The sequence below is a fragment of the Hylobates moloch genome, unplaced genomic scaffold (genome assembly GCF_009828535.3).
Source record: "Hylobates moloch isolate HMO894 unplaced genomic scaffold, HMol_V3 SCAFFOLD_6, whole genome shotgun sequence".
NCBI lineage: Eukaryota > Metazoa > Chordata > Mammalia > Primates > Hylobatidae > Hylobates > Hylobates moloch.
The window spans coordinates 8,993,907-9,017,881 of NW_026652281.1; the positions used below are offsets into that span (position 1 = coordinate 8,993,907).

The 23,975-nt window shown below is 50.4% G+C and overlaps 2 protein-coding genes across 2 annotated transcripts in view; both read left to right on the forward strand.

The window, feature by feature from the left end:
• LOC116470316 (polycystin-1-like protein 2) overlaps positions 1-2,410 on the forward strand; it is a 52,203-nt gene extending 49,793 nt beyond the window's left edge. The window contains exons 17-18 of the mRNA XM_058440450.1: positions 1,625-1,756; positions 1,894-2,410. Of these exons, the coding sequence (XP_058296433.1) occupies positions 1,625-1,756; positions 1,894-1,959 (198 nt within the window). The 3' untranslated portion in view covers positions 1,960-2,410. The remainder of the gene's footprint in view (positions 1-1,624; positions 1,757-1,893) is intronic.
• LOC131383714 (polycystin-1-like protein 2) lies at positions 2,191-23,975 on the forward strand. The gene is made up of 7 exons (XM_058440267.1): positions 2,191-2,234; positions 5,874-6,102; positions 10,197-10,293; positions 14,025-14,162; positions 16,996-17,181; positions 19,615-19,711; positions 23,687-23,975. Exons 1-7 carry the CDS (start codon positions 2,191-2,193, stop codon positions 23,973-23,975), a joined length of 1,080 nt encoding a protein of 359 aa, XP_058296250.1.

Consider the following 23,975-nt stretch of genomic DNA (forward strand, 5'->3'; position numbering starts at 1 on the left):
AACATTCTGCAAAGAGTCTCCTGCCACACTGACCTATTCTTTCCTCCACTCAGGACACAGCCGGGATGGAGGCCTGGCTGCCCCTGGAGTGGATGGCAGATGCGCTCATATTTGGAAGCTTCGGGAAAGCCTGTCAGGCTGAGCTAGGTGTGAGCAACAGGCCACGGTGTCTCTGCCCCATCAAAAGTGGCTGCTGCTTAAATCTAAGTCATTATTAAAATTAAATAAAGTTACAAATGAAAGTTCTACTGGGCAGTGCTGTAATGATGTTCTTAGTTTTTCTCTGCTCCTACCAAGGCCCCCCACCAGCCCCTCATTAGTGCTTTGTAGTGTAGAAAGCCCTTGACCCTGAAGCCTGTGGCCTGGCCCAAGGCAGGAGAGTAGGGCTGGGTAGGGGGGCCCTTGTCCCCACTGCTGCAAAGGCACACAGGGACCCCAAGCCTCCGGTGAGACCTCCCATCCATGCCGGGCCAACAGTCATCCAGTTTCTGAATTTCATGCCATTCCGGTCACAGGTGCCACGCTGAGACACAATTTATTTTCAAATAGTGCCAAATTCTACAGATTCGATTTGAAGATTTGGAGAAAACTTGAGACATCCTATATATGTTTGCTAGGGCTGCTGTTACAAATGACCACAAAGATCGTGGCTTAGCGCAACACGCATTTATTCACTTTATAGTTCTGGAGGCCAGAAGTTTAAAATGGGGTCCACCGGGCCAAAATTAAGGTGTCAGCAGAGCTGCAAACCTGGAGGCTCCAGGGGAGAAGCCATTCCTTGCCTTTTCTGGGTTCTAGAGGCCGCCTGCACTCCTTGACTCCTATCTTCGAAGCCAGCCACGCAGCATCTCCAAAGCCCTCCCCTCTCCCTCTCTCTCTCCCCCTTATCCTCTTTCCCTCTCTTTCTCTTCCCTCTATCCCTGCGTCCATCACCCATGTCCTGTTCTGATTAACATTCTTGCCTCCCTCTTAGAAGGATCATGTGATGATGTTGGTCCCACCTGTTCATCTGGGATAATCTCTCCATCTCAGAATCCTTAACTTAATTGCTTCTCCAAAATGACTTAGCCAAAGTGCCTTTTGCCACATTCAGTAACATATCCACAGGTTTCAGGGATGTGAATGTGGGCATCTTGAGGGGGCTGTTATCTGCCTAATCACACATCATACAAGGCAGACAGAGGTCTGCAGCACTTTAGAAACCCCCAGTGAGGCCAGGTGTGGTGGCTCATGCCTATAATCCCTGCACTTTGGGAGGCTGAGACAGGCGGATCACTTGAGATCAGAAATTCAAGACCAGCCTGGCCAACATGGCAAAACCCTGTCTCTACTAAAAATACAAAAAATTAGCTGGACATGGTGGTGCACACCTGTAATCCCATCTACTCAGGAGGCTGAGGCCTGAGAATCTCTTGAACCCAGGAGGCGGAGGTTGCAGTGAGTTGAGATCATGCCACCGTACTCCAGCCTGGGTGACAGAGCAAGACTCTGACTCAAAAAAAAAAGAAAAAGAAAAAGAACCCCCTAATAAGCATGGTCACGCCTGACCCTGTATCTTCCTGGCACTACTTCATGGAGCCACGGAATTACATTTCCTCTCCCTGCCTTTCTCTCCCGTGCCAAGGTCAGAGAGCATGTGCTGGGGTCGCTGTCTGCAGTCACCGCCAGCTTGGAGGACATGCAGAGGGTGCAGGAGCTGGCTGAGGTGCTGAGAGAGGTGACCTGCCGGAGTAAGGAACTCACACCCTCGGCCCAGGTGAGTAGCTCCCATCTACTGAGGCTATCATGGGACATGCTCCTTCACGGCAGGTGGGTGATCAGCATAGGTTGAAGGGGTGCCTTGGCCACAGGGCTCTCCTGGGGCTGCCAAGACCTCTGCCATCTTCTTTCCAGGGGTCCTGCATGGGCGATTCATGGGAAGGTGCCCCTCCTGCAGCCCGTGTATCTCACGCTGGGTGAGAGGGCCTGTTTGCCCAGAATCTCACTCCTGCATCTGCTGGTGAGCAAGTTGAGGGAGTAACTGAATCTCATTAATATTTGAGTGGCCAAATGTGAGTCCAGACATTGCTACTGACTGCCCATGTTCTCAACTTCAGTGCATACCAGCCTGACATCTGGCTGCCAGCTCCTGCCCTTCCTTATCCTTCTGGGGGTCTTCTCTGACCCTCAGAGCCTACTCTACCTGCCCATATGGCTGTGAATTCATGCAGTTTCCAGCGACTAATGGAGCTGGTGTATAAATACCCCAGCTCCCTCACCCCTCTTGATGGATAATCCCAAGCAGGAGTGAATCCCAGGAAATAGGCTTGATCACACTCCTGTACTGGCTTCCACCCTTCCCTGTCTCACACCCCCTACTCCCCACAAGTGTTTCTTGGGATCATGTCCAAATAAATAACTTGCTGTCAAATCCTTGCTCCGGGATCTGCTTTTTGGAGAACTCAAATTAAAACACCATGTTCCCAGGGTTCTGACAGCCAAGGGTTAAAAAAGAAGCCATGAGCCAGGTGCGGTGGCTGACGTCTGTAATTCCAGCATTTTGGGAGGCAGAGGCAGGAGGATCGCTTGAGGCCAGGAGTTTGAGACCAGCCTGGGCAACATAGTGAGACCTCATCCCTTCAAAAACAAAACAAAGGCTGGGCGTGGTGGCTCACGCCTGTAATCCCAGCACTTTGGGAGGCCGAGGTAGGCAGATCACCTGGGGTCAGGAGTTCAAGACCAGCCTGGTCAACATGACAAAACTCCATCTCTACTAAAAATAAAAAAATTAGCTGGGTGTGGTGGCACACGCCTGTAGTCCCAGCTACTCGGGAGGCTGAGTCAGGAGAATCACTTGAACCTGGGAGGTGGAGGTTGCAGTGATCCGAGATTGCACCATTGCACTCCAGCCTGGGTGACAGAGCAAGATTCCTGTCTAAAAAAAAAAAAAAAAAAAAATAGGGGTGTTAAAAATTAGCTGGGTGTGGTGGCACATGCCTGTAATTCTAGCTACTTGAGAGGCTGAGATAGGAGGATTGCCTGAGCCTGGGAAGCAGAGGTTGTGGTGAGCCACGGTTGCACCACTGCATTCCAGCCTGGGTGACAGGGTGAGACCACGTCTCAAAGTAAAAAAATTAAAAATAAAATAGGGGTATTGATCCACCTAGCTCGTTGGCTTATTGTGAGGGCTGAATGAGATCATAAGACATGTAAACTATTTAGATCCCAGTGTGACACAAAGCAGGTATTCAGTAAGTGGTGTTATGATTGGCAGTGATGTTATCTTTCAGAAACATTAGCAGAAGCCTTGCAAAATAAAGTGCTGACTTGGAATCTTCAGCTGAGGCTTCAGTGAGGGAGCCCCAGGTCAGGAGGGTGAGGGAGGAAGCTGTGAGTCAGAGGAAGGTAGGTGTTGACTTCACCATAGCCAATTACCCAACACCCCAACCTAATCTGAGTCAGGGCTGGAGATGTGTCTACCTGGCTGTAACCAAAATGCAGGTTTAGCTGCTTTGCCACTTGCAGAGTCAAATTAATCAGAGTGAGATCTGGTATTTAAAAAGTGACTTTTGAGCGGGCACAGTGGCTCACGCCTATAATCCCAGCACTTTGGGAGGCCAAGGCGCGTGGATCACGAGGTCAGGAGATCGAGACCATCCTGGCTAACACGGTGAAACCCCGTCTCTACTAAAAATATAAAAAATTACCCGGGTGTGGTGGCGGGCGCCTGTAGACCCAGCTACTAGGGAGGCTGAGGCAGGAGAATGGTATGAACCTGGGAGGTGGAGCTTGCAGTGAGCCGAAATTTTACCGCTGCACTCCAGCCTGGGCGACAGAGTGAGACTCTGTCTCAAAAAAAAAAAAAAAGTGACTTTTTTAGCTGGGCATGGTGGCATGTGCCTGTAGCCCCAGCTACTTGGGAAGCTGAGGTGGGAAGATCACTTGAGCCCAGGAGGCAGAGGTTGCAGTGAGCCAAGATCACGCCACTGCAGTCCAGCCTGCGGGACGGAGTTAGACCCTGTCTCAAAAAGAGATTGAGGTCGGGGGTGCAGAGAGAGAGAAGTGACTTTTTATTCCAAAGCTAGCTTAGGGGAAGAAGTACAGGCTTCCTAACTTAGGGATATCACTACACCTCTGAGGGAGAAAGCAGGGATTTTAAAAGGAGACTTGGCCTGACTGGCAGGGAGGGGAGGAAGCAAGGCAGTGGGGGTCGGCGTAACACACCTCAGTGAATTAGAATTATCTACCGGGAGGTCCAGCTGGCGCCTTCCTGGGCGGGGCTAGCCTGTAAAAGTGGCTGAAACTCTCAAGATGGGAGAGAGTTTCGTCGGAGGCGTACTTTGGGTTGCAGACGGACTGTTGTCTCTCAAGGCAACCTCCAGGTGGGAGAGTGTTCTGCCTTGGGAGATGCTAAGCACAGTTAGAGAAGCTTGTCCGGTAGGTGAAGGGAAGATACAAGATTATAACTGCATTTCTTTTTTTTTTTTTTTTTGAGACGGAGTCTCGCTCCGTCATTTTGATCATTTTGAAGCTGTGTGGCTTCATCTCATCATTTGCTCTAATTTTATATGTTTGAGATGTTTTATAATTTTTACAAAAGCTAAAAACACAAGATTAAGGATTACACTATATTGGCCGGGCATGGTGGCTCATGCCTGTGATCCCAGCACTTTGGCAGACTAAGGCTGGCTGATCCCCTGAGGTCAGGAGTTCAAGACCAGCCTGGCCAACATGGTAAAAATCCATCTTTACTAAAAATACAGAAAAAAAATTAGCTGGGCTTGGTGGCGGGTGCCTGTAATCGCAGTTACTCGGGAGGCTGAAGTAGGAGAATCACTGGAACCTGGGAGGCGGAGGTTGCAGTGAGCTGAGATTGTGCCACTGTACTCCAGCCTGGGCGACAAGAGCAAAACTCCGTCTCAACAACAACAACAACAAAAAAAAGGACAGGATTGCACTATATTTGGCACCAGACAAAACAGGGTTTAAATTCAAGTCTTACCATATTAAAGCATTTACATTAAAATACTCTGGGCCTGGGGGGTGGGGGAGTGGGGGGGTGAGGGTGGGCACTGTGGCTCACACCTGTAATCCCAGCACTTTGGGAGGCTGGGGCGGGCAACTCACCTGAGGTCAGGAGTTTAGGACCAACCTGGCCAACATGGTGAAACTTCATCTCTCTAGTAAAAATACAAAAATTAGCTGGGTGTGGTGGCGTGCGCCTGTAGTCCCAGCTACTCAGGAGGCTGAGGCAAGAGAATTGCTTCTTGAACCCAGGAAGTGGAGGTTGCAGTGAGCTGAGATAACACCACTGCACTGCAGCTGGGGAGACAGAGTGAGACTTCACAGCAAAAGGGGGAAAAAAAAAAAAAGAAAATTCCAAGGGAAGAAAAGAGATGAGAGAAGATTGGCCAAATGTTGGTCATTGTTGTAGCTGGAGTGATGAGCATGGGATTCTCCTCTGTTCTCTTGATGAGTAGGGAAATTTGAAGAATGTCTCTGATAAAAGTCTAAAAGAGAAACATCGAATCCTAACTGGCTGTGTGACCCTAAAACCTTACTCCATCTCTTTGAACCTCAGATTTCTCAGGGCTTGGCACATAGCAAGCATTTCATACTCAGAAGCTGGTACTATTACTGTTGTGTTTTGTGGGGGGAGGTTTGTTTGTTTTGTTTGGAGACAGGGTCTGGCTTTGTTGCCCTGGCTGGAGTGAAGTGGCGCCATCATAGCTCACTGCAGCCTCGACCTCCTGGGCTCCAGCGATCCTCCTGCCTCAGTCTCCCGAGTAGCTGGGACCACCTGCACATGCTGCCCCACCTGGCTGTTGTTTGTATTGCAGCTGGTTTGCTCTGTGACTCAGCACAAGCTGATTGCTTTCTCCTTTGTCCTCCAGAGAAATCGCAAAGTCCGAAGCCCAAGGTGGCACGGAGTGGCCCCTGGAAGGACAGTGCCTACAGGCAGTGTCTGTACCTTCAGCTGGAAAACGTGGAGCAAGAGCTGCGGCTGGCGGGGCCCCGAGGCTTCCCCCAGCCCCACAGCCATGCCTGGGCCCTCAGGCAGCTGCAGACCCTGAAGGACGGCCTGGGGGTACAGCCGGGCACCTGGGCCCCTACACATGCCGGGTAATCCACTTCCCTGGGCGCTGAGTGGGTGCCTGCCTGCCCCAGCCTGGGCGCCTCCGGAAAGGGCATTCTGAACAAACTTGGAAGGATGTCCACCCAGACCTCCCCAGGCAGAAACAATGCAGGATTGGCCGGGCATGGTGGCTCACGCTCGTAATCCCAGCACTTTGGGAGGCCGAGGCGGGCGGATCACGAGGTCAGGAGATCGAGACCGTGGTGAAACCCCGTCTCTACTAAAAAATACAAAAAATTAGCTGGGCGTGGTGGCGGGTGCCTGTAGTTCCAGCTACTCGGAGAGGCTGAGGCAGGAGAATGGCGTGAACCCGGGAGGCGGAGCTTGCAGTGAGCCGAGATTGCGCCACTGCACTCCAGCCTGGGCGACAGAGCGACACTCCGTCTCAAGAAAAAAAAAAAAAAAAGAAAGAAACAATGCAGGATTGCTGCACGCATTCAGGGATGCCGGATTTCAAAAGGGCTATTTGCTGGAAGGCACTCAGAGCCCTTTGTACCGCACATTACAGTTACAACAGTGTTCCTGTGTGCTGTTTCCCATCTGTGCACTTCGCTCTTGGACCGGCTCCTCAACGTCTCAGGCTTAGTTTCCTGATCTGTAAAATGGGAATGATGACGCCTATCTCTTGATTCAAACTTAAAACAAAATGCATTTTTTAAGATAACCAGTGAACTTTGAATACAGACAGGTTACTAGGTGACATTTAAAAATTACTGTTAATTTTGTTGTGTGAAAACAGCATCATAATTCAGTAAGAAAATGGCCTTTTTTTTTTTTTTTTTTTCTGAGACAGAGTCTTGCTCTGTCACCCAGGCTGGAATGCAATGGTGCGATCTCGGCTCACTGCAACCTCTGCCTCCCAGGTTCAAGCAATTCTCCTGCCTCAGCCTCCCCGAATAGCTGGGATTACAGGCGCGCACCACCACATCCAGCTAAATTTTGTATTTTTAGTAGAGATGGGGTTTCACCACGTTGGCCAGGCTGGTCTCGAACTCCTGACCTCAAGTGATCCACCTGCCTCAGCCTCCCAATGTGCTGGGATTACAGGCGTGAGCCACCACGCCTGGCAAAAATGGCCACTTTTGAGATGCGTTCTGAAGTGACTAGGAATTATTTTGTATTATGTCTGGAATTTATGTTGAAATTTTCCAGCCAAAAAAAAAAAAACAAAACAGGGCTAGGGGGCAGGTGAAATAAGTATGACAAGGGGTGATAGTGGTTGCCAGCTAATAAACACAGGTGTTCCCTGTGCTCATTACTTTTTGTATGATGAGAAATTTTCTTTCTTTCTTTTTTTTTTTTTTGAAACAGAGTCTTGCTCTTGTCGCCCAGGCTGGAGCACAGTGGCACAATCTCGCCTCACTGCAACCTCCACCTCCTGGGTTCAAGCAATTCTTCTGCCTCAGCCTCCTAAGTAGCTGGGACTACAGGCGCCCGCCACCACGCCTGGCTAATTTTTGTATTTTTAGTAGGGACGGGGTTTCACCATGTTGGCCAGGTTGGTCTCAAACTCCTGACCTTGTGATCCGCCCTCCTTGGCCTCCCAAAGTGCTGAGATTACAAGGATGAGCCACTGCGCCCGGCCGAGAAATTTTCTTGACAAAAACTTAAAACAAAATTATATGGTATCTGCCTTCTAGGCTTGCCCTGAGCAATAACAGCAAATCTGTGTATAGCGTTTAGTGCGGAGACTTGCCCCTACTAAGCACTGAATAAATGTAACTGCTTTTACTCCATAGACTACGGCATATCCCTTTGAGATACGTACAGATTACAGAGAAGGAAACAGAGGGTCTGAGAGGTCCAGGAGCTTGGCCAAGGTCATGCTGATCGGAGTAGAGTGGGGTTTGACCTTGAGCTTGCCTAGGGGTGTAGCCACCCTAACTATGTCTGTCCACCTCCTTTGCAGTGCTCTTCGGGTGAGCAAGCCCCCTCAAGGCCTGCCCTGGTGGTGCATCCTGGTGGGCTGGCTCTTGGTGGCGGCCACCAGTGGCGTGGCGGCCTTCTTCACCATCCTCTACGGCCTGCAGTACGGGAAGGCCAGCTCCCTCAGGTGGCTCATCTCCATGGCTGTCTCCTTCGTGGAGAGTGTGTTCGTCACCCAGCCCCTGAAGGTCAGGACCCTGCCGCAGGCACCCGCCCTCCTCCCCTCCACCCATCCCTTCCCTACGGCCAGCAGTCTCATCCCTGGGCCTTCATTCCTTAATTTATCTATTCAACAAATGAACCCGGGGCCACCTTTCTATGCAGGCCCAGGGCAGGAAAAAATAGTCCTGTCATATTACCCGAGGTTTCCCTTGTCCTAGACCACGTGTATACTTATAAATAAGACCCTATTTCCTCGATGTTAACATCCATTTGATCTTGAGACAAGACAACAATTTATGTAGCTACTTAATTCTTTTTTTTTTTTTCTTTTTCTGAGTGTGCTTGCAAGGGAAAAGACAGCAATTTAAAGGAATTTTCCCTTTGGAAAAAACACCAAGTCATTATATGTGTGCCTCAGTTAGAAGCTACTCTCCTATTTCTGAGATGTAAAATTACACAAAAGAACATGTTAGAGTTGAAAAAATTCTGGCTCAGCATGGTGGCTCAACGCCTGTAATCCTAGTACTTTGGGAGGTTGAGGTGGTAGGATCGCTTGAGTCCAGGAGTTTGAGGCTGCTGTGAGCTCTGATTGTGCCACCGATCTCCAGCCTGGGTGACAGAGCAAGACCTTGTCTCAAAAAAAAAAAAAAAAAAAATCCTTGGTCAGACACCTTCCATGAGACCAGCTCCTGGAGATCTGTCAGCCTGGTATGGTGGAAAGAAAAAAAGAAATAAATAAATAAATCCTAAATCCAGGCGTGGAGCAGAGGAGGCAAGGGGCACAGTTTCCCTTGGAAGGAGTCAGGCAGTGGGCAATCCCTGAGGAACCCCTAGGGGGAAGAGATACTGGGTTGGGGTGTAGGGGAAGCCACAGAAAGGAGGAGATATTTAAAGCGAATCTTGGTTGGGCACGGTGGCTGACGCCTGTAATCCCAGCACTTTGGGAGCCTGAGGTATGTGGATCACTTGAGGTCAGGAGTTCAAGACCAGCCTAACCAACATGCAGAAACCCTGTCTCTACTAAAAATACAAAGTTAGCCAGGTGTGGTGGTGCATACCTGTAATCCCAGCTACTCAGGAGGCTGAGGCAGGAGAATCACTTGAATCCGGGAGGCAGAGGTTGCAGTGAGCCGAGATTGCGCCATTGCACTCCAGCCTGGGCAACAAGAGCAAAACTCCATCTCAAAAAAAGAAAGAAAAAGAAAAAAACTACAAAATTAGTCGAGCGTGGTGGTGGGTGCCTGTAATTCCAGCTACTAGGGAGGCTGAGGCAGGAGAATCACTTAAACCCAGAAGGCGAAGGTTGCGGTGAGCCTAGATCATGCCATTGCATTCCAGCCGGGGCAACAGAGCAAGACTCCATCTTAAAAAAAAACAAAGCTTATCTTTACACCTATGGGACTTTGCCAAATCCCCTCTCGTCCCCCATTCTTCCCTGAACAGCCTTTATCATAAGACTCAAAAAACATCCGACACCTCCCTTCAACACTAGGCTCGCAGGATGCTAAGAACAGGGCTGCGTCTTGAGCCTTTCTGTTCCCCAACCGAACCACAGGATCCTCCAGTGTTTGTGCAGAGTAGGTGCAGAGATCACGCGGCTGAGGCTTTGCAGCTGAGACCACTAACCTGAGCGCATTTCTTAATACTGGAGGAAAGGGAAGGAGCAGGGTGGGGCAGGACCCCTGTGCTGAAAGCCCAGGAGGAGAGCAATTCTCCTTGCAGAGAGATCAGGGACCCCTCAGGCAGGTGAGCAGTAGTAGGTGGGAAGACTCAGGGGAGTTCTAGGACTGGCCAGTCCCCCGTCTGGTCCATGAGCCAAGGGCTTGCGGTCCAGCTTCATGACCACCTCCCGTCTCTGCAGAAGGGAGCTGCATTCCCGCAAAGCACAGGGCCCTTTGCAACACACAAACGTGGGCCCAATCCCCGCGCGCTAGCAGATAAGCGGTTGAGAGTTACCAAAGTGGGTTCGAGGATCTCCCTGGGTATTTTTCAGGTGCTGGGATTCGCTGCTTTCTTTGCACTGGTCTTGAAGAGAGTGGACGATGAGGAGGATACGGTGGCCCCGCTGCCAGGACATCTGTTGGGCCCAGGTAATATGCCTTGGTGGCTGGAGGCAGGTCTGGCCAGCTGTGGCCCTGATGAGGCTCAGTGAGCCCTGCAGAGTGCTGCCTGTCGGGGGTCCTGGGCCTTGGGCCAGCTCCCCAGACCTTTGTTCCTCATCAGCCTTTCACCCCCAGTTCGTGAGCCATCCCCAAAAGAGTCAGGAAAAAAGTGACTCCGTCGTCTTCTGAGTATCTGTGTTTGTTCCTTCCCTGGCATTTCTCCATGACACCCAAGTATGACCTGCCAGCTAGAAGAGCTGCCTCAGGGATGAAGCTGTCCACATGAGCGGTCCTTCTGTGTGTAATTCCAAGCAAGCAGCTTTCTTGTCTGAGACTCAGGGCCCTGGGCTTTCGAACAGAAACTAAAACAACAATCGGTTTACAGATGGGCTGCAAAAAGTGGCCGCAAATTAAGAATTTTAGGACAAAGCTCCGCAAACTACAGCTGAGGGGCCACATCTCTCCTGCTGCCTGTTTTTGTAAATAGAGGTTCATTGAAATATGGCCACACTGACCCCTGCTTTAGGAGGCCACTGGCCAGTTCCCATCCTCCCAGCCTGACTTCTCACTTCCCAACCAAAATTCCCAAGGGGGGTGACAATAATCACAAAACAAACATGCAAATAAAACTGAATCAACGTGGAATCATTGAGGCAATGGTCTTGCCTTTCAGGGAAAGTAAAATAGAAACAAACAAACCAAATGCCGTGCACGTGCCTCACAGTGCAGCGTGGGAAACTCTTCAGGGCCTGTATTCTTCCATTCCAGGACAGCGTTTTAGATTTGCAGATCCAAGAGGTCCATTAAAATCTTCTCAATTCTCCACAGAGATGCCAGGCTCCAGACCATTAAATATTCATTCAGTCACCCCTTTGGCAAGTCCTCGGAGCTCTGGCTGCAGGCCAGGCCTTGTGATGGCTTGGGAATATAATTTACATAAAATTCACCCATTGTAAGTGCACAATTTGTTGATTTCAGTAAATGTATAGGGTTATGTAACCATCACTGCAATTCACATTTAGAACAGCTTCGTCACGCCACAACGTTCTCTGTTGCCCATTTAAAGTCAATCCCCACTTCCAACCCTGGTCCCTGCCAACACAGCACCGATTGCAGGGGATAGGTTGCTGCCCTTGGAATGAAGAGCCCATTTGGGGAGATGGCATCAACCAAGTAAATTCACAGGTAGACCTGTAAGTGTGAATTATGGTAAGAAATAGGGTTGGGGAAGATCAAGAGAGGGCAGGCCTCTCTGCTGCGGTGGTGCCTAACCTCTCTGCTGAGAATGGGGGAAGGGAAGGACTGTACAGCGAGCACCTGCAAAGGCCCCGAGGTGGGACAGTGGTGTCATTTTACTGCAACCATTTTATAGCAACCATTCACAGTGTGTCTGGAGCATGATGAGTTAGGGGTGGGGGGAGAATGGTTAGAGATAAGGGTAGAGGGGGTGGGCAGCAGGTTGTCAGGGTCTTATAGGAACTGGGGCAAGGCTGGGATGTGGAAGGCCTTTACATAGGAGAATAATTATCTGTTTTATGATTTTTTTGTGTGTGTGTGTGTGTGTGTGTGTGTGTGTGTGTGAGAGAGAGAGAGACAGAGTCTCATTCTGTTGCCCAGGCTGGAGTGCAGTGACTTGATCTCGGCTCACTACAACCTCCACTTCCCGGGTTCAAATGATTTTCCTGCCTCAGCCTCCTGAGTAGCTGAGATTACAGGCACCCACCACCATGTCCGGCTATTTTTTGTATTTTTAGTAAAGACGGGGTTTTGCCATGTTGGCCAGGCTGGTCTCGAACTTCTGACCTCAAGTGATCCGCCCGCCTTGGCCTCCTAAAGTCCTAAGATTACAGGCGTGAGCCACTGGGCCCAGACTATTTTGAAAGAACAGGAGGCAAGGCCCAGTGGCTCATGCCTGTAAACCCAGCACTTTGGGAGACTGAGGTGGGCAGATTGCTTGAATTCAGGGGTTTGAGACCAGCCTGGGCAACATGTGGAAACCCCTTCTCTGCCAAAAATACAAAAAAATGCCCGGGCATGGTGGTGCATGCATGCAATCCCAGCTACTTGAGAGGCTGATGTGGGAGGATTGCCTGAGCCCGAGGAGGTCAAGGCTTCAGTGAGCTGTGATGGCACCTCTGTACTCCAGCCTGGGCAACACTGCAAGATCATGTCTCTACAAAAAAAGTAAAATGAAAAACATTTTATTTTTATTTTTTTATTAAAAAAAAATTTTTTTTTGAGACAAAGTCTTGCTCTGTCACCCAGGCTGGAGTGCAGTGGTATGGTTTCGGCTCCCTGTGTAGCAGGACGAGCCGCAGACAAAACTCCTCAGATACCAAGTTAAAGAAGGAAGGGGTTCATTCGGCCGGGAGCATCGGCAAGCCTCCTGTCTCAAGAGCCGTGCTCCCCAAGTTAGCAATTCTTGTCCCTTTTAAGGGCTCACAACTCTAAGGGGGTCCACGTGAGAGGGTCCTGATCGATTGATCAAACGGGGTACGTGACTGGCGGCTGCACGCATCGGTAATCAGAATGAAACAGAATAGGACAGGGATTTTTACAATGCCTTTCCATGTAATGTCTGGAATCTATAGATAACATAACCGGTTAGGTCAGGGGTCGATCTTTAACTACCAGGCTTAGGTCAGGCAGGCCCAGGCCTGGTTTCGGGTCTGGTTCCTTGGTTTCGGGTCTGGTTCTTAGGCTCCGGGCTACCTGCCTTTAGTTTCGCTTCTCTTTTCTGAGTATAAAACAATATGAGAGGATCTGTCTCTCTTCTCTCACCTGCAACCTCCACCTCCTGGATTCAAGTGATTTTCCTGTCTCAGCCTCCTGAGTAGCTGGGATCATGCACCACCACGTATGGCTAATTTTTGTATTTTTAGTAGAGATGGGGTTTCACCATGTTGGTCAGGCTGGTCTGGAACTCCTGACCTCAGGCGATCTGCCTGCCTCAACCTCCCAAAGTGCTGGGATTACAGGCTTGAGCCGCCATGCCTGGCCTTAAAATGAAAAATAAATAAATAATTAAAAATTTAATTTAAGTTGCTGAGGCTGGGCACGATAGCTCATGCCTGTAATCAAAACACTTTGGGAGGCTGAGGCAGGCAGATCACTTGAGATCAGGAGTTCGAGACCAGACTGGCAAACATGCTGAAACCCTGTCTCTACTAAAAATACAAAAATTAGCCAGGCATGATGGCACGTACCTGTTAATCCCAGCTACTCAGGAGGCTGGGGCAGGAGAATTGCTTGAACCGGGGAGGTGGAGGTTGCAGTGAGCCGAGATCATGCCACTGCACTCCAGCGTGGGCAACAGAGTGAAAACGTGTCTCGAAAAAAAAAAATTAAAATTAAAATTAAATTTTAAAAAATGAAGATACTAGGACATGAGAGGACTTTGAGATATTTGTCACCCTCATCGTCGAATCCATCAGTTTTGGAGTGTCAGGGAAGGCAGTGCAGGGGCCAGAAAGATTTCAGGGAGGGGTAGACCCCTCTGTGCTTTCCCTATGGAGGAGCCTCCAGATGGAGGACGTGTGAGACTCTAGCCCCTGGGAGAGCGTGGACAGAGGTGTTGAGGGTAGAGCTGGGAAACGACTCCCAAGGGAGAGGAATGCAGAGCCCATTGCAGCAGGTGAGAGAGGGGCCTACGGTTGCAAACGCAGAGCCTGTCCTCCTCTGCCCATCTGGGGGTTGTCCTGGTGTCCTTCCCTCCACAGACCCCTATGCCTTGTTCCGAGCACGAAGAAACAGCAGCAGGGACGTCTACCAGCCACGTCTCACCGCTGCCATTGAGAAGATGAAAACCACCCACCTCAAGGAACAGAAAGCATTTGGCCTCATCAGAGAAATCCTGGGTAGGCAACCTTCCCGCTCGCTGGCTGTCAGCACAGCCTGAAACAGACAGACATCCTTATGGTGCTACTTTTGATAAGTCCCGCTTATCTTTTGGGCCTCAGTTTCCCTGGATATCAGCACACTCCAGCTTCTCCCCTACACTTAAAATCCTTCGGTGGCCTCTCATGACCCTTAAGACAAAAGTCAAACCCCCTCCTGTGGCTCTACCCCCTTCAAGTGCCCGCTCCCGGCTCCCGAGACCCACGTTGTCCTCTCATTGGCTTCTCCAGCACCTCCCACCTGCACACTGTCCCCACCTCAGGCTTCTGCCCAGGCAGTTCCATCTCATCAGCCTGGAGTCTGCTCACTCCTCCTCTCCAGCCTTTCTTCTGCCTAATTCCTCTTATTCTTATTTATTTATTTATTTATTTTTTGGAGACAGAGTCTCACTCTGTCACCTAGGCTGGAGTGCAGTGGCACGATCTCGGTTCAAGCCGTTCTCTAGCCTCAGCCTCCTGAGCAGCTGGGATTACAAGCGTGCGCCACCATACCCGGCTAAATTTTGTATTTTTAATAGAGACGGGGTTTCACCGTGTTGGCCAGGCTGGTCTCGAACTCCTGACCTCAGGTGATCTGCCCGCCTTGACCTCCCAAAATGCTGAAATTAGAGGTGTGAGCCACCATGGTCGGACTTTTTAAAGATTTTTAATTTTTTTTTTTTTTTTTTTTGCAATGGCACGATCTCAGCTCAGTGCAATCTGTGCCTCCTGGGTTCAGGCAGTTCTCCTTCCTCAGCCTCCCGAGTAGCTGGGAATACAGGCATGCGCTACCATGCCCAGCTAATTTTGTATTTTTTTTAGTAGAGACAGGGTTTCTCCATGTTGGTTAGGCTGGTCTCAAACTCCCGACCTCAGGTGATCCACTCACTTCGGCCTCCCAAAGTGCTGGGGTTACAGGCATGAGCCACTGCGCCTGGCCTAAGATTTTTAAATTTTTTATTTAATTTTTTATTTTATTTTTTGAGATACAGTTTTACTCTGTCATTCAGACTGGTGTGCAGTGGCACAATCCCCGCTCACTGCAACCTCCGCCTCTGGGGTTCAAGCGATTCTCCTGCCTCAGCCTCCCAAGCAGCTGGGACCACAAACGCACACCATCACGCCCGAATAATTTTTGTTTTTTTGGTAGAGATGGGGTTTTGCCATGATGGTCAGGCTGATCTTGAACTCCTGACCTCAAGTGATCTGCCCTCCTTGGCCTCCCAAAGTGCTGGGATTACATGCGTGAGCCACTGGGCCTGGCCTCCTTCCTCGTATTCTTTAAATCTCAGCCTAAACACTATGTCTGCAGCGTGGCTTTCCCGGCGCCTCTGGTCAAAAGCCTTCACACCTCAGAGAGCCTCTGAGTCTGGATTCCCAGAGCAGATTTGGGTGCAAGTAGCTGATTTGGGAGGTGGTCCTGGCACGTACTGGTTGGAGGAGAAAGGGCAGTGGAGAGGGAAGGAAGCCAACAGAGGGTGTCTGACAGGTGGGTTTTAGGTGGGCCACTGGGTTTCAGTCCCGCTCTGGACCTTGGAGAGAGCATGTAGTGCATGCCCCCAAGGTGTCCTACTCATTGGCGTCCATTCAAGTCTTCTGAGGTGGTTGGGGGGAGAGGAGAGGGTCTTGGAATGCAGATTCCCAGGCCCAGGAACCAGAGGTTCTGGTTCACTAAGAACCTGATCCCTCATGTGATTGTGATGTGCAGCCTCCCACACTAAATATCTGCCCCTGAAAGATCCTCTACGTCACACTCAGCTGTCTCCAACAAGACAGGTGAGCACCATGAGGGCAGGAACCTGTTTGTCTTCGCGACCATACCCTCAGCCATGCAACGTGGCAAATGCCCCATTTTTAAAAATTCTATTTAAGAAATACTTAATGTAGCAGACACTGTTTTTTGTGTTTTTCTCTGAGATGGAGTCTCGCTCTGTCGCCCAGGCTGGAGTGCAATGGCACGATCTCGGCTCACTCCAACCTCTGCCTCCTGGGTTCGAGCAATTCTCCTGCCTCAGCCTCCCAGGTAGCTGGGACTACAGGTGTGCACCACCATACCCGGCTAATTTTTGCATTTTTAGTAGAGGCGGGGTTTCACCATGTTGGCCAGGCTGGTCACGAACTTCTGACCTCAGGTGATCTACCTGTCTTGGCCTCCCAAAGTGCTGGGATTACAGGTGTGAGCCACCATGTCCGGCCTGCTAACACTGTTTTATGTGATTTCCAATTTTTTTTCTTTTGAGATGAAGTCTTGTTCTGTCACCCAGGCTGAAGTGCTGTGGCATGATCTCACCTTACTGCAAAATCCGCCTCCCAGGTTCAAGCGATTCTTCTGCCTCAGCCTCCTGAGTAGCTGGGATTACAGGCACATGTCACAATGCCTGGCTCATTTTTGTATTTTTAGTAGAAACAGGGTTTCACCATGTTGGCCAGGCTGGTCTTGAACTCCTGGCCTCACGTGATCCAAAGTCCTGGGATTACAGGCATAAGCAACCACTCCCGGCCAGTGCTTTCTAATATTAACTGATCCCCTCATCACAGAATTGTCATTCCCATTTCATAGATGCGGAGAGTGAGGCATGGAGGGATAGAGTCACTTGTGAAGGGCGCCTGGATGAGATGTGGCAGAGCTGGGATATGGATCCAGGCGGGAGATCCCCTGGTCTGTGACTTTACTCCTCTCTGCCGCCTCTATAAAGACTGGTTCCATTGTCACCACAGGTGCAAGGGGCTGGTCTAGGGGCCTTTCCATTTCCTGACTTGGACTGGGTGGGAGTCTCGGTTCCTGCCTGACCAGGGGCTCTGCCTCCCTCCCCAGCATACTTGGGCTTCCTGTGGATGCTACTGCTCGTGGCCTACGGGCAGAGGGACCCCAGCGCCTACCACCTCAACAGACACCTCGAGCACAGCTTCACCAGGGGCTTTTCAGATGTGCTGGGCTTCCAAGAGTTCTTCGAGTGGGCCAACGCCACCCTCGTGAGCAACTTGTATGGTCACCCCCCAGGTAAGTCCTGCAGCCCTGGGGTCGTGTCAGCCTCCTTGTGCCTTCTCCTGGCTAGGAACAGATGTGGGGCACTGTCAGCATCAACCTCATAAGAAAACCAGGCCGAGTGTGGTGGCTCACACCTGTAATCCTAGCACTTTGGGAGGCTGAGGCGGGAGGATTGCTTGAGGCCAGGAATTCGAGACCAGCCTGGCCACATGGCAAGAGCCAGCATCTTTGAAAAATAACAAAAATTAGCTGGATGTGATGCCTCATGCCTGTAGTCCCTGCAACTCAGGAGGCTGAGGTGGGAGGATTACATAAGCCCAGGAGGCACAGCCTGCAGTGAGCCAAAATTGCACCACTGCACTCCAGCTTGGGAGACAGAGCAAGACTCTGTCTTAAAAAAAAAAAAAAAAAAAAAAAAAGAGGCTGGGTGCAGTAGCTCACGCCTATAATCCCAGCACTTTGGGAGGCCGAGGTGGGCGGATCACTTGAGGTCAGGAGTTCAAGACCAGCCTGGCCAACCTGGTGAAACCCCGTCTCTACTAAAAATAAAAAAATTAGCCAGATGTGTTGTCACGCGCCTATAATCACAGCTACTTGGGAGGCTGGGTCAGGAGAATTGCTTGAACCTGGGAGGCAGAGGTTGCAGTGAGCTGAGATCACACCATTGCACTCCAGCCTGGGTGAAGAAGTGAGACTCCATGAAAGAAAGAAAGAGAGAGAGAGAGAGACACGGAGGGAGGGAGGGAAAAGATAAGAAAACCAGTAAAACCCCAGGCGTGGTGGCTCGCAGCTGTAATCCCAGCACTTTGGGAGGCTTGCAAGACAGGTGGATCACTTGAGGTCAGGAGTTTGAGACCAGCCTGGCCAATGTGGTGAAATCCCATCTCGACTAAAAATACAAAATTAGCTCGGTGTGTTTGCACGTGCCTGGAGTCCCATCTACTCAGGAGGGTGAGGCAGGAGAATCACTTGAACCTGGGAAGCGGAGATTGTAGTGAGTCGAGATTGCACCCTTGCACTCCAGCCTGAGTGAGAAGAGTGAAACTCTATCAAGAAAGAGAGAGAGAGAGAGAGAGAAGGAAGGAAGGAGGGAGTGAGGGAGGGAGGGAAAGAGGGAGGGAAGGAAGGAAGGAAGGAAGGAAGGAAGGAAGGAAGGAAGGAGGGAAAGAAGGAAGGAGGGAGGGAAAGAAGGAAGAGAGAAAACCAATCAATAACCACAGGACCAGATGCCATGAAGGAGGGACTCTCAGAAGGCTGGGTGTGCACGTGGGGGGACTCTCCACCTTCCCTTCCCGCAATGCAGAGTGGACAACCTCCTAAGTGAGTGACAACAGAGCTTGAACCAGCTAGGCAGAAACAGTGCGCCAGGCAGAATGAACAACACAAAAAAGCCATGGAATGCGTATTCTTTGAACCACAGCATTTTGAGTGTGACTCTCGTGTAGGATGTGAGTTAAGGATCAGTAAGAAGCAAAGTAGGAGAGATGAACGGGCCAGTTCGTGGAGGATCTCAGGAGTGTGTATCTCATCCTCCAGGAAATGAGGCACCATTGAATTTCTACATGAGGCTATGGCATAAATCTATGGTACAGAAGGATCACTCTGGAAGCATGCGGAAGTTGGAGTAAAGGGTGGGCAAGTTGGCCAGGCGCGGTGGCTCACTCCTGTAATCCCAGTGCTCTGGGAGGCCGAGGTGTGTGGATCACCTGAGGTCAGGAGTTTGAGACCAGCCTGGCCAACATGGAGAAACCTCATCTCTACTAAAAATACAAAAAATTAGCCAGGCTTGGTGGCATGCACCTGTTATCCCAGCTACTTGGGAGGCGGAGGTAGGACAGTCGCTTCAATCAGGAGGCAAAGGTTGCAGTGAGCCGAGATCGCGCCATTGCAGTCTAGCCTGGGCAACAAGAGCGAAACGCTGTCTCAAAAAAAGAGTTGTGGGGAGGGTGGGCAGAATTTAGGATGCTGAGGACACAGGATGAGGGCTGGTGCAGGGACTAGGGACAGTGGTGATAGAGACAAGGGGATGGGCACATAAGACATGGAAAAAGGAGGATGGATAATATGTGGTAACCACTGGGATGGAGGATTGAGGAGAAAGGGCACAGGCAAGTCCAGGTTGATGACGGGGTGGCAGGTTCCATTCCCTAAGAGAAGTTGTGCAGAAGCACTGTAGGTTCCAGTTGGAGGGATGGTGAGGTTATTTGGATAAATGTAGCCTGTAGTTGGTGATAAACTTCTCTGGGCTGTCTCTATAATGGGTATGCTGAATTTCACATTAGCCTTGGGCCAGGAGCTTGGAAAGTGTTAAGACGATTTTGACTGCTAGATTTACCCACCTGGTTTTTCTCTTTAGGCTTTATTACTGATGGGAACTCCAGGCTGGTTGGCAGTGCCCAGATTCGTCAAGTGAGGGTCCGGGAAAGCTCTTGCCCTCTTGCCCAGCAGCTGCAGGCCTCTCTCAACGGATGCCGTGCACCATATTCCCTGGATGCCGAAGATCTGGCAGACTATGGGGAAGGCTGGAATGCCACCGCCCTCAGTAATGGCAGTAGCTTTCCCCAGGCTTGGCAGTACCAGAGCCAGGACCAACGTCGAGGGTATCCCATCTGGGGCAAACTCACTGTGTACCGGGGAGGAGGCTACGTGGTCCCCTTGGGGACCGATCGCCAAATCGCGTCAAGGTAAGGTTGACTTGATTCATTTGTAGCTGAGTAAAGTCTTTTGCTAGAGTCCACATCTGCTTGGGGAATGTAGTCTTCAAAACAGGGCTGAGCCAAGTTCATTCAGGTCCTTGTGGGAGGGCCTGGGGGATTCAGAATCATGCAGGTTGTATTTTCAGGTCCCTGGGGACTGAGCCATCTCAGAATGGGAAGGAAAGTCTCTCTCTAGCCTTCACATCCTGGTTGCTTCTGCTAGAGCCAGTCCAGAGATGGGGAGCTGACTACCGCTCAAAGCAGTCCACCCTTAGGCAAGAAGGAATTAGTTAAGGATCTGTCAAGAATTATGCAAAGTCTGAGGTTTTACCCTACTTGTAAGCCAACAAGCTAGCCGGTTAACTCTTTCCTGGATGCTGGCAGAAGACGCAAGCTTCCTGGGTCAGAGACAAAGGATTTTGTTACAGCAAAAGTCATAGCAGAACATTACATTGGTTAGAGTCAGTTCCCCACAAAGGGCCGTGAAAGATGCCTGCATGTGCCTGCAATACTGAGCCTGGGGCATTTGATGCTTTTACAGCAGCAGAAGGAAGCCTGCTCTTTGTCCAAAGGAAGGCGTCACCTCATCCCACAAGGTTGCACACTGCAAATACAGCCCTAAGAAGCGGCTTGGCTAAAGCTCAGGCATAGTGTTGCATTCCTAGAATACCCAGTAAGAACGTGCCGGGATGCTCAGGGTCCGTGCAGACTGACCCAACATGCCCTTGAGACAACAGACCTAGATTTGAAACCGTGGCACTGCTCCTTTTGGCTGAGTAGCCCAAGCAAATTAGCAGACCCTTGTGAACCTCAGTTTCCTCCATTGTATGATGATTGCACCAAGGTGGTTTGTGATGGTGCAGCCTGTACTGTGTCTACAAAGAGGCGCTCCTGGGGTTAAGGAAAGGCCAGGAATAGTCTGTTTCAGAATAAGAGGCATTTTTCTTGCTAATGGGAATGACTGCAGATATTTCTCTCTCTCGTGGCTGGGTGCAGTGATCACGCTTGAAATCCCAGCCCTCTGAGAGGCCAAGGCAGAAGGATCACCTGAGGTCAGGAGTTTGAGAACAGTCTGGCCAACATGGTGAAACCCCATCTCTACTAAAAATACAAAAAATTTGTGGTGGGTGCCTGTAATCCCAACTACTCAGGAGGCTAAGGCAGGAGAATCGCTTGTACCTGGGAGGCGGAGGTTGTGGTGAACCAAGATTGTGCCATTGCACTCCATCCTGGGAAACAAGAGCAAAACTCTCTCAAAAAAAAAAAAAAGATATTCTCTCTCCGTCTGCTGCTATGTACCAAGCAGGATGCAGACCCACTAGGGACAGAGCATATTACAGGCCCATCGTTATTACTGGAAGTAGTAACAGCTATCATTACTGCACACACATAACACACACACACACACACACATATACACACACATCCCTCCATGTTCTCTAAATGATCTGAAGGCACTGGTGTTAACACCACTGTAGGTCTGGGCACAGTGGCTCACACCTATAATTCCAGCACTTTGGGAGGCTGACACAGGGGGATTGCTTGAGCTCAGGAATTCCAGACCAGCCTGGACAACATACTGAGACTCTGCCTCTAAAAAAAGATAACAAATTATCCGAGCATGGTAGTGCCCATCTGTGGTCCCAGCAACTTGGGAGGCTGAGGTGGGAGGATCACTTGAGCCCAGGAGGTGGAGGCTGCAGTGAGCAATGATTGCCATTGCACTGCATTCTGGGCAACAGAGCAATACCCTGTCTCTTAAACACAAAAAAACACAAAAAACCACACCAAGGCAGATGTGGAAACCGAGGCCTGGAGAAGTTATTAGCTTGTGCAGGAGGCAGCCGGGATTTGAACCCAGGTCCCTCCACCACCTACAGGGCACGTGCTCTTTCCACCACACCAGGCTGACAGATCTCCAGGAGCTCATGGGAGCTGCTTGCCTAAGACCCTGATGTTTTATATGATTCTTATTTATTTATTTATTTTGAGACACGGTCTTGCTCTTGTTGCCCAGACTGGAGTGCAATGGTGTGATCTCGGCTTACTGCCACCTCCGCTTCTGGGCTCAAGTGATTCTCCTGCCTCAGCCTCCCGATTAGCTGGAATTACAGGCGTACACCACCACATCCAGCTAATTTTTGTATTTTTAGTAGAGGTGGAGTTTCACCATGTTGGCCAGGCTGGTCTTGAACTCCTGACCTCAGGTGATGCGTCCACCTCAGCCTCCCAAAGTGCTGGGATTACAAGCATGAGCCATCGTGCCCAGCCTTCTTTCTCTCTCTCTCTCTGTCTGTCTTTCTTTTTTTTTTGGAGACAGAGTCTTGTTGTGTTGCCCGGGCTGGAGTGCATTGGCATGATCTTGGCTCACTGCAACCTCCACCTCTCAAGTTCAAGCAAGTCTCCTGCCCCAGCCTCCTGAGTAGCTGAGAATACAGGCACGTGCCACTATGCCCAACTAAATTTTTTTATTTTTAGTAGAGACAGGGTTTTACCATGTTGGCCAGGCTGGTCTCAAACACCTGACCTCAGGTGATCTGCCTGCCTTGGCCTCCCAAAGTGATGAGATTATAAGCGTGAGCCACCATGCCCGGCCCTTTTTTTCTTTTTTTGAGACAGAGTCTCACACTGTCACCCAGGCTACAGTGCAGTGGCATTATCTTGACTCACTGCAACCTCTGACTCCTGGGTTCAAGTGATTTTCCTGTCTCAGCCTCAAGCAATTTTCATGCCTCAGCCTCCCGAGTAGCTGGGATTACAGACATGCACCACTACAGCTAATTTTTTCTTTTTTTCTTTTTTTTCTTTTGTGGGGGACGGAGTCTCGCTCTGTCACCCAGGTTGAGGTGCAGTTGCACGATCTTGGCTCACTGCAACCTCTGCCTCCCTGGTTCAAACAATTCCCATCTCAGCCTCCTGAGAAGCTGGGATTACAGACATGCACCACCACGCCCAGCGAATTTTTGTATTTTTAGTAGAGGTGGGGTTTCACCATGTTGTTCAGGCTGGTCTTGATCTCCTGACCTCAGATAATCCACTCACGTCAGCCTCCCAAAGTGCTGAGATTACAGGTGTGAGCCACCGCACCTGGTCACGCCTGGCTAATTTTTTTATTTTTGTATTTTTAGTGGAGATGGGGTTTCACCATGTTGGCCAGGCTTTTTTCAAACTCCTGACCTCAGGTGATCCACTTACCTCAGCCTCCCAAAGTGCTGGGATTACAGACCTGAGCCACTGCACCCAGACTATGATTCTTCTAATACCATGGCTCTCAAACCGTAAAAAGCATCCGAGGCCATGTGCGGTGGCTCATGCCTGTAATCCCAGCACTTTGGGAGGCCAAGGCGGGCGGATCATGAGGTCAGAAGATCGAGATCATCCTGGCTAACATGGTGAAGCCCCGTCTCTACTAAAAATACAAAAAATTAGCCGGGCATGGGGGCGGGCGCCTATAGTCCCAGTTACTGAAGAGGCTGAGGCAGGAGAATGGCGTGAAGCCTGGAGGCAGAGCTTGCAGTGAGCCGAGATCACACCACTGTACTCCAGTCTGGGCGACAGAGCAAGGCTCCATCTCAAAAACAAAACAAAACAAAAAAAAGCACCCAAATCCTGGCGGGCTTATCAAAACACGCATTCTGGGCTCACGCATTTCTGACTCAGCAGGTCTAGGGCGGGCCTGAGAATCTGTATTTCCAACAAGTTCCCAGGTGATGCTGATGCTTCTGGTGTGGGGACCACACTGAGAATCTCTGCTCTGATGGCCAGGAGATGAGGGGTGCCACCATATCACAGTGTGGGCTACAAAATGTGACCACTCCCAGGAGCAGCCGTGTTGGCCTAGTGGCCCAGGGAGCAGAGCAGAAGCAGAGGGAGAAGTTGAGACAAGAAGCTCTGGCCCCGGTCAAGGGGCTGCGGGGACATGGAGCCCCTGCAGGATGGCAATGCCCCAATGCCACTCTTTCCCACAGAATTCTCCGCTATCTCTTTGACAACACCTGGCTGGACTCCCTGACCAGAGCTGTGTTTGTGGAGTTCACTGTCTACAACGCCAACGTCAACCTGTTCTGCATTGTCATGCTGACACTAGAGACCAGCACCCTGGGTGGGTAG

Coding starts and splice junctions, on each gene's coding strand:
- LOC131383714 (XM_058440267.1), top strand. CDS start 2,191: ATGGCTGTGAATTCATGCAGTTTCCAGCGACTAATGGAGCTGGT. Junction 10,294..14,024: donor AGGACATCTGTTGGGCCCAG/GTAATATGCCTT, acceptor TTCCCTCCACAG/ACCCCTATGCCTTGTTCCGA. Junction 14,163..16,995: donor CCTCATCAGAGAAATCCTGG/GTAGGCAACCTT, acceptor CTCCCTCCCCAG/CATACTTGGGCTTCCTGTGG.